This window comes from Trachurus japonicus, unplaced genomic scaffold, assembly GCF_045865225.1.
Source record: "Trachurus japonicus isolate A0001 unplaced genomic scaffold, Traja_1.0 AP029745.1".
In the NCBI taxonomy this organism is placed as follows: domain Eukaryota; kingdom Metazoa; phylum Chordata; class Actinopteri; order Carangiformes; family Carangidae; genus Trachurus; species Trachurus japonicus.
In genome coordinates, this window is record NW_028219878.1 from 601 (window position 1) to 10993 (window position 10393).

At 43.0% G+C, this 10393-nt stretch overlaps 1 protein-coding gene and 1 long non-coding RNA gene across 3 annotated transcripts; both read left to right on the forward strand.

The window, feature by feature from the left end:
* The first annotated feature begins 782 nt into the window (after positions 1-782).
* Positions 783-2941, forward strand: LOC146960970 (E3 SUMO-protein ligase ZBED1-like). The gene is made up of 7 exons (XM_085771893.1): positions 783-1326; positions 1417-1561; positions 1676-1907; positions 2001-2126; positions 2228-2332; positions 2670-2854; positions 2938-2941. The coding sequence occupies exons 1-7, from the start codon at positions 783-785 to the stop codon at positions 2939-2941; spliced, it is 1341 nt and encodes a 446-aa protein (XP_085628019.1).
* Positions 2942-6650: 3709 nt separating this feature from the next.
* On the forward strand, positions 6651-7769 carry LOC146960971 (uncharacterized). Of its 2 annotated transcripts, XR_015035325.1 has the most exons (4): positions 6681-6751; positions 6853-6961; positions 7068-7136; positions 7699-7769. It is a non-coding gene; the product is annotated as an uncharacterized LOC146960971 (long non-coding RNA). The 2 variants fall into 2 exon arrangements; XR_015035324.1 differs by having other exon boundaries at positions 6651-6961.
* Positions 7770-10393: the final 2624 nt, after the last annotated feature.

Sequence of the window (10393 nt, forward strand, 5' to 3'; positions counted from 1 at the left end):
TGCCTGCAAAAAATGCGGCAAGCATATTTTTGGTAAGTCTGGGAACACCAGCAACATGATCAAACATCTGATCATACATGGCGAGAACTTCCGAGTGGAGAGCTGTACGGTGTTTGGCAAAAAGCCGGCTTCGACACCGGCATTGTCATCTCAGGACGACATAGAGCAACCGTCGATAACTCCAGGTAATATGTTTTGGTTACTAGGTTAACAGTAATCGTCTTCTCTGTGTTAAAACAACTATTGTTAAGTAAATCGTTTTTGGCATGTTAGTTATGTGTGCTAATGCTAGCCTTAGCTTGCTCGCTAATTTTACGTAACGTTAATTAGCAAATTAGCAGTGTGGCACCCTACTCAGTCTTTGTTCAGTGGTTAACTTACTGGTAGTTTTAGCTTCTGTGGCAGCTTAATTACATACTTACTTAATGTTAAGGTCCAACTACTACTACCACCACCACCACTGCACCGGCTGGTGCCACAGACTCTAGCAGCAGCAGCAGCAGCAGCAGCAGCAGTCTCACTACACCATTCACATTAGCTGCAAGGTCACAGATGACGAGGGAGAGGAAGGAAGAATGCCACAGGAAAGTTACAGCTTTTATTGTGAAGGGGCTTCAGCCGTTTTCTACAGTAGAGTCACCTTGGTTTAGGTAAGCCAGCCAGCACAGACCTCATAGCTCACTCAATTATGCTCAGAAAATGGAAGTATTCAACAACTAACATACTGTTTTGAGATGAATCATTCAAGATGTTCTGTGTCCTGTGTTTTACTACTTAGAGAGATGGTTGCTGCCCTTAACCCACGGTATCAACTGCCATCAAGAGACATGCTCTCTAACACACTGATACCAGCGTGGTATGCAGTAGAGAGGGAGAGAGTGCAGGCTGAGTTGGAGGAGACTGAGCATGTGGCACTTACCTGTGATGGTTGGACCAGTGTAGCCCAGGATCATTACATCACAGTGACTGTCCACTTTGCTAAGGGAGGTCAGCTGCAAGAAAGGGTTCTCCATACCAAAGCTGTCTATGAGGCCCAGACAGGAGAATTTGTGGCAGAAGAGATTTCTCACATAATGGCAGAGTTTAATATCCAGGGAAAGGTGGCAGCATTAACAGTCGACAATGCTGCAAATATGGGCGTGGCTGCAAGGAGGTTAAAGATGCTCAAGATAGGCTGCTTTGCTCATTCTCTGAACCTTGCTGCCCAAAAGGTGTATACTGAACCAACAGTGTCAAACTGGGCAGCAAGAATCCGGGCAGTGGTTGTGTGGCTGAGGAAGGCGAGCTTGGCCAAGCCAGTTATGAAGGAGAAACAACACCTCTTAAGTATGTCTATTCCTCTATTGGCAGCATAAATGTTTCCCAAACTCTTAACATGTAAATTAAATGCATATTGTGCATTGTTAATGTTTTCAGATCTCCCACAGCATGCAATGGTGCTTGATGTGCGAACGAGGTGGAATACACTCTACTTGATGATTGAACGGTTTGTAGAGCAGTATTCAGCCATTCAGGCAGCATCTTTGGACCCCAGGCTCAGGAGGTCAATGGAAAGGGACAGGTAAGATTTGATGTGCATGACATTATCACTAGTCTGACACAGTACTTCTTTAATTTGATATCTTCATTAAAACTGCTTTGGTTTTGTGTGTGGTGGTTGTCTTCTTTTTTTCAGGCTGCAGAGAATTACAGACCAGGACTTCAGGCGTGCAGAGGAGTTCGTGAGAGTGATGCGAATCCTGTACACCTCAACACTGTGTGTGTCCTCAGAAAGGGCTCCAGCATGTGGCCAAATTCTGCCCATCCTGCAGAAGCTTGAGGGCCACTTCAAGGTTCAGGATGCAGACTCCGCCTTTACTGCTGCCATTAAGAAAAGGGTCTGGGATGACCTTTCAAAGCGTTACACGGTATGTATTTTGTTGTTGTTGTAGTATATCAGTAACATACATTATGAAAGGGTCTAACTCTGGTACTGGCATATTAATTGTCTCCTACAACAGGATGAAGAAATCAGGATGTTCCTGGAAGAGGCCACATCACTCGACCCCAGGTTTAAGACCAGAATCCTGGATGCTGCCGTTTGGTCTCGGTTGGAGGAGAAGGCATGTGGTGAAAACTCTGAACAGGTTTGTTACCTTCACTTTGACTATTGTTACTGTACTTTCTGGGATGAAGATATTGATTATTAAAATGCCACACAGAATAGTGATATAAAACTGTATTATAGCATGCACTGGAAATTAATGAAGAAGAGGAAGAGGACGAACTGGACGAGGGGATGAAGGAGGAATTAGGGGATGAAGAGGCTGCATCACTGGAGAACACAACACATGTAAGCTTTCCGTAATACTTACCATTATTTACTTACTCATATCTTAATCAGACAAACCTACGCACTTTACATTAAGATAATCATAATCAGTACTTGAGTGCTTTCCTCTGGTTTTGTCTCATTTATTTTTTGTTTTTCTCTAAATTTTTACCTTGATACTTACCTTTATAGATTGCTGTGACTAGCCACTCCGGTTTTGTCTCATTTATTTTTTGTTTTTCTCTAAATTTTTACCTTGATACTTACCTTTATAGATTGCTGTGACTAGCCACTCCGGTTTTGTCTCATTTATTTTTTGTTTTTCTCTAAATTTTTACCTTGATACTTACCTTTATAGATTGCTGTGACTAGCCACTCCATGTGTCACTCTGCACTGGGGGAGCTGTTTGCAGAGGAGGACCTGGCCCTTAAAACCGGCAGGCAGGCAGCACCACTAATCGACCGGTCAGAGAAGGCAAGGAAGGAGCTTGAGCTCTACAGAGCTCTTCCTCCAGAGCTGACCTCCACCAATCCAGCTGAGTGGTGGTGGGAGAGGAGAGGGACATTCCCTATGCTGTTTAATCTGGTCTCCAAATACACCTGTACCCAGGCATCCTCCACTCCAGCTGAACGCATCTTTTCGACCGCTGGTGACACAATCAGCCGGGAAAGGGCTTGCCTTTCGCCAGAGAAGGCAGACATGTTAATATTTCTGAAAAAAAATTGTTAATAATTAATGAGGACTGACTGATGGTTCAGTGTTGTTGTGTTGGCTGTGATATTGACACAGAGAAAAACACTTAATTGTACAGGTTTGTACAACTGATGAGTCAGTGTTGTTCAGTGTTGTTGTGTGTTGTGTTGGTTGTAATATTGACAGAGAGAAAAATATTTCATTGTACAGGTTTGTACAGCTGTTAATAAATATTTAAGCACTTTTGAAATGCATTCGTGTAGAAAATCTTTTGAATGGGGAGAAGTGGTGACATTTATGCAACTGATTGCTTTATTTTCACATGATTAATATTGAATGAAGTTGAAAAAAAAGTATCGAATGAAGTACTCAATTGGTATCGGTATCGTTTTATGGGTACTGGTATTGGTACTGGTATCAAAAAATTTCAAACGATACCCAGCCCTACCTTGAACGCACCATGAGTTAGCAGCCCCCGCCCTTGTCAGGCATCAATTGGTCCTCGTGCTACGTCACCACATTCACGCGCATCCCTTGGCTGCACACACAGCCCTTCATGCCGTTCTCTCCCCTCATTGGATAACACTTGTATCCCACAAGGAAAATTTTCTCCTCGGGTTACAGCAGAGCAGAGTGACGGAGAGACTCGTGTTTAGGCTGAAATACTTCATGTAAGTGATTGCTGACGGAAAATAGGACTATTTAGGACTTATATTAACAAAAACATTCCACTGATATCTGCTTTAAATTAGGACCGTATGAGTTTTGCTTGTGCTTCTGTGTGTGTGAATTTGATTTTTTTTTTTTTTTTTAATCCAGTTAATACACCATTTAACTCACCTATTGGTACTCTGGTACTAGTTTGTGATGGCACTCTGATGGTTGCGCTCTGATGGTTGTAGTCCGAAATCTGTACACAGAATGAGCACAGATGATTAAAAAATGTTCAAAAACATTTTTTAAATTATAAATAATGACAAATGAGCCAATAATCTGATATCTGTACACAAAATGAGCACAAAAATTATTTTTAAAATACATCATGTTAAACTAGGACCGTATGAGTTTTGCTTGTGCTTCTGTGTGTGTGAATTTGATTTTTTTTTTTTTAAATCCAGTTAATACACCATTTAACTCACCTATTGGTACTCTGGTACTAGTTTGTGATGGCACTCTGATGGTTGCGCTCTGATGGTTGTAGTCCGAAATCTGTACACAAAATGAGCACAGATGATTTATTAATGTTCAAAAACATTTTTTAAATTATAAATAATGACAAATGAGCCAATAATCTGATATCTGTACACAAAATGAGCACAAAGATTATTTTTACTATACATTGTGATAAATTAGGACTGTATGAGTTTTGCTTTTACCGCCTCTGCTGTCATGCTTGTGCTCGTGCGTGTGTGTGTATTTTTTTCCAAATCAAATTAGTACACAATTTGCATAACTTACCTGCTGCTACTTGTCTGATGGCACTCTGATGGTTGCAGTCTGATATCTGTACACAAAATGAGCACAAAAATTATTTTTAAAATACATCATGTTAAACTAGGACCGTATGAGTTTTGCTTGTGCTTCTGTGTGTGTGAATTTGATTTTTATTTTTTTTAAACCAGTTAATACACCATTTAACTCACCTATTGGTACTCTGGTACTAGTTTGTGATGGCACTCTGATGGTTGCGCTCTGATGGTTGTAGTCCGAAATCTGCACACAAAATGAGCACAGATGATTTATTAATGTTCAAAAACATTTTTAAATTATAAATAATGACAAAGACAAATTTCTCATGTCACTATACTGCCATTTGGACTAATCTAATTTTGGTAAGTTTATAAAACCAAAGACTGGACAAACATTACCATTTATATGTGCACATTTTTGTAATTAGTCTTGGTTATCATACAATAGCTGGGCTAACAGTTAGCTGTTAACTTTAATAACTCATGACTCAAACGGTCCATGAATATATATGACTGAGCTAACTGGAGTAGTTTCATGTCTGAACAGAACGATATTGCGACGCCAAGCCTCTCACAAATGGCGGGCCGACTTCCGGGTCATGGAGCCCTTGCACATGTACAGTAACCATGCTGATTTAACAAAATAAAATGTATAAGACTGATTGGTTCCTTAAAAAACATTTATTTATGTAAAGGTGGTGATTTCAGTAGGCTAAGTAGCCCAGAGGCAGTCCTGCTCATTTTTTCATTCAAACAAACTAATGCCACTGCCACAGTTTTTAAATTTAATCAATGAGACCAACATTAATCTCCTAAAAAGAGTTTAACCAGCCAGGGGTAAACGTCTGATAGCGTGCGGATACGTTACTGTGCTCGTTGTCTACCGCGGGAGGACGAGCGACTGCCGCCGGCAGATGAGGTCCGTAGAGCGGCTGCTGCAGCTCTGTCAGCTGCTGCCCTGGTGCTCGGTCGCGCACATTAGCATTAAGCTAGTGGGCTTTCTGCTGAGTTGTGATACTGACTGTGTGTGTTTTGAACGTTGTTTGAAACTATGTGGGTTTGTACGGTTTATTTTACCATCCAAAAGCAAGCTCATTACTGTCTGTCCCCAGGGTACCTCCAGAATTTTGCAACTCAAATTTAAGACTTTTTAAGACCTTTTTAAGACCACATCTAATGAAATTTAAGACCAACCTCGCAACAGTCATTTTACGTTTGCCAACGCAGCATTCCATGATTTTTTGCAAGTAGATACAGTTATGTTGTTGCGATGTATCATGCAGATAGATTAAAAAATAAGACCTTTGTAGGGGTGTAACGATACACATAAATCACGGTTCGGTACGTACCTCGGTTTTTAGGTCTCGGTTCGGTTCATTTTCGGTAAGAGAACAAAATGCAAAACATAAATTTGCTTGTTGTTTATTAGGAATTTTTCTAAACCAAATTTACATGTTTTAGTCAAATGTAATTATTTTACTCACCTACTAATGCTATGTTGTAGGTACATTCTGTCCCTGATACAAATAAACTTATTAAACTAAACCAAGCCATTATACAAAATATGAAAAAAATATAAAAGGCTACTGTTGTAAAGTGCTGCCTAATAAGTTCAATAAATTATTCTCAAAATAACAAAACATACAGCCTTACAATGATTTTTTTTTTTTTTCTTACATGTAAAGTGCAGCACTAACAGTTCGAGCCAGTGACGGACTGACCATAGGGCAATGTGGGCAAATGCCACAACGGCTGCCTGACGATGCAACCGTTCGGCCGCAAATAAATAAATAAATAAATAAATGAATGAATAACGCGGGTCATCACGACGGCACAGTGCGTAGTGTCAACACAGCAGCGACGTGCGCCTGCTCTGGGCGCGGTTACACCCCGCCTTTCCGAAGCCCCGCCTTTCCGACAATAGACTTCCATTCATCGTAATAGCGGGGTTTTCTATTTTTTCTAAAGACCCCGCTACTCCGAAAAGGCCAGTGGGGGAAACCCCCCCACTCCGAACGGACAGACGGACCTAATCAGAAAGGAACCAGAGGCTGTGCAGTGCGCAGTGATCCTTTTTTCCTTTTTGGGGTCAAACGGATCATGTGCATAATTAACTGCAAAACAAGTGTAGCCGCTGGAGGGAGGCGGGGTTATAAATTCGGACAGGCAGATTTAAGGAGGCCCTAATCAGGCAGAAAGGCAGCTGTCTGTCTGAAGTCCTCACCGGCTGATTTGCTGCAGGCTGGTGAGGAGGATTGTGTGAGGGCACTGCCGATCGTAAGTTTTTAGAGTTTTCAGACCATACTGAGAATTGGCAAATTGTGAATATATGTAGAGGCACACGACATTAGTACATTTGTGTGGTTGTGTGTTTCAAGTTGTTAGGTGCCGTTCCTGTATGTTAAACTGCACAACAAGTGCCCAGCGCATACACTGAAACACGGAGCAGGTTGGGCTCCTGGGTAGGAATGAGCTGGTGAACAGGAGGTATGTTGATTTCTAGGCATAATAAAGTGTCCACTGTTTCCCCAGCATATGTGTGTGTGAATATGTTGATGCTGACCATATTGCATTTTTGTTGTCACTGAAACAGTTACAGGAGGGAAGCGAGCCAACAAGGGTCGGTCAGATCAGTGTGTGTGCACCCTGTGACAGTCGTATGGTAACATAATTAATTTTATTCCATGTGTTGTCTGTATTGTAATATTGCATGATGGATGTTTTATAGCTTGTATGTTGCATGGCTTGCTTGCTAAATGTTTGTTTGTGAGCAGTATTTGTTTTGTGTTGTAGGTGCATGAGGAGCAGCTGTGCATGGCCTGACTGCTGTTCCTTTTCCTCTTCTTTGTGGTTTGGTTGATGTGTTCAGTTGAGCAGCTACCGCGGAGCGGGATTGTGCTCCTTGATGGCCTCGTGTTAAGTTACACAGAGCGGAGCTGTTCAGCTGAGCCGTCATTTGTTTTGTTTGTTTGTTTTTGTTTTGTTTTGTTTGTTTTACCACTCTCCCACCTATTGACCATGTTAAGTCGGCTTCCATCTCCAAGCGTGCTCAGTCTGCCTTAACTCGAGGGGCTTAGGGGTTTGCTGTGTATACCGGCAGGAGTTGCATTTGAGCGTGTGCAGTGTCTGGTTGCTCTATAGAGGTGCCGTGTTATAGTAACTGCCAGGTGCGTGTGTGTAATGTTATAAATCACTGTTTTGTCTATCCCCTCTCTCACTCGCAGTAAGCCCGAGGGAGCCAGGCCGGCTGTATCCTGATCATTAGAGGAGATGTTTTAATCATTATTGCTCCTTTTACATGTGCCAATAAATAAATAGATTTGAATATAACTTTTGTATAAATAAAGAAACAAGTGTTGTTTTAAAACTTTATACTGGAGTTCTGGCTCATCTTTGAACCAAGGGTAACACAAGCAAATACTCCTACTGTATTAATGACATAATGTTCATTATGCTTCTAGCCTGTCTAGCCTCTACCTGGTCTTTTTACTAAACTTAACCAACTCCTTTCTTCATTGCCTAAGCCCAACCAAAGCATCTCCCTCAGTCAGCTGTCAGCACGAGCGGTGGCTGCTGCAGCCTCGCGCCCCTGTGAGCTCAAGCCGGCTTCAGCCGCGCTCGAGCGGAGGAGGGGGGGGAGAAAAAGAAAAAAAGTGTATTTCTATTACTGTGTGGAGATCTCCAACAACGGAGTCTGGGAGAAAGCAAGTGGGACAGATCTGCCCAGTCTCTGAGCAGCGCACGTTTCACAGACAAGCCACAAAGCAGAATGTAAACAACGTCACGCGGTTCAGCACCTTGGACAGCTGCGGGGGGGAGGAGGGGGTGTCGGAGTAGCGGTGTTTCGAAGTGGGGGTATTTCGGAACAGCGGGGTGTCGAAGTGGAGGGGTGTCGGAATGGAGAGCTGTCCCCTCTGGGCGCATCTGCAGCAGATCCACAGCTGCTGGAGCTTGTGCGCAACACAGACACAGAGAGAGACAGACAGACAGACGGAGGGACGGACGGACAGAGGGACAGGCATGCAGACAGACAGAGAGAGAGGAGATAGGAGCCACAGCCCCCACCTCCACCTCCACTCCTCCCACAAGCAGGAGGGTCTTCAAGCCTCTGTTTTCTCGCTAGCGGTAGCATTAGCGATAGCCACGACGTAAACGGGCTGCACGTGTAGCTGCAGGCGGACTGTAAACACACACAACTTCTGTACCGAAACTCACTCGTTCACAGCGCTGTGCTGAACCGAACGCCCCGTACCGAATCGGTTCAATACAAATACATGTACCGTTACACCCCTAAACCTTTGAGAATGAAATTTAAGACTTGTAAACTAAATTTAAGACCTTTTCAAGGCCTTAATTTATAGTTATCAAATTTAAGACTTTTTCAAGTTTTTAAGACCCCGCGGGTACCCTGGTCCCATAGAATAACATGGCAGCCTAGTTGGGAGCTACATGAAACATGTGGCCGCGGGAGCGGCGAGATCAAAAGCTCTGCCGCTCCTTTGTATCAACCGCTCTGGGTCTCCACCTGCCCCACACACGTACACACACCCTCTTCATGTATTCACAAGCACGTGTATAACCGGCGGCGAGCGAAAATAACGACCGACACCAACCGGAAAGCAAGGATAACTTTCTTACTCAACCATCCATGTCCCGCCGAAACATGCATTGTTGTATTTTACACATTTTCCCATTCAAAAAACGTATTGACTTTTAGACGAGGGAATGCTAAAAATGCGGTATGCTAGTCTCGCTCCCCAGACCCTCCTCCGGAGAAGGAAGACTGCTAACGACAAATATTCACGGTGCACATTGTACAAATGCATTCCCAGTACGATAATTAGACTATTTATTGAGATTCAATTCAAAATAAAACCATTAATATTACTTACCAAGACAAGGCTGCTTCAAGGCTGCTACTCCGCATCAAGGAAAATTCAATATGGCTGACTCAGCCCAGAGCGATAGATATAACAGAGTGGCGACACTCCCATAGGACTCCGTTGTAAAAAATGGCGGGCCGACTTCCGGGTCATGGAGCCCTCAATAGTTCCAAACATTCCTCCCGCGGCGCTGGACCACGTCTGTTTCTATGGCTGCACAGCAAGAAACTACTGAGCTACGTTGACGAAATACCGACCAATTTTAAGTTATAAAGTGGTAATAATCTTTCCCAAGTACAGTAACCATGTTGACTTAACAAAATAAAAATTATTAGACTGATCGGTTCATTGAAAAACATTTATTTATTTACGTAACTGTGGTGATTTCAGTCCGTAGCCCAGAAGCAGCCCTGCTCACTTTTCATTCAAACAAACTAATGCCACTGCCACAGTTGTTAAATTTCATCAATGAGACCAACATTAATCTCTTCAAAATAATTTAACAAGCCAGCGGTAAACCTCCAAAAGCATGCGGATACGTTACTTGGCTCGTTTTCCTCCGACGGGAGGACGGACGGTCGGCCCCGGCAGATCAGCTCAGTAGAGCGGCTGCTGCTGCTGTGACAGCCGCTGCCCTGGTCCCCGGTCGGGGCTCACACAGACTCTGCACTTCTCCCAGAACAAACATCGGTGCAAGTTCCTAACAAACGTTATGAACTGACCACAGACTCCGGATTAAACGGTGACTTTCTTGCATGAAAAAAATATTAAAACTGTGACGTGTTGACAGCGCTAAAGCCAGGTTTTGGCAGCTTTACTGCTGTGGCTCGGTTGCCGCAAAATGGCGATATCGATGCTAATTTCTGTTAGCCCGTCTATGAGGTTTTGCATTATACGTTAGCATTAAGCTAGCGGGCTTTATATTTAGGTGATACTGGCTGTGTGTGTGTTTTGAACGTTGTTTCAAACTGTGTGGGTTTGATTGAACATCTTTTATGCTTAAATATATATATTCCCGCTTAATATATTGCTTTAC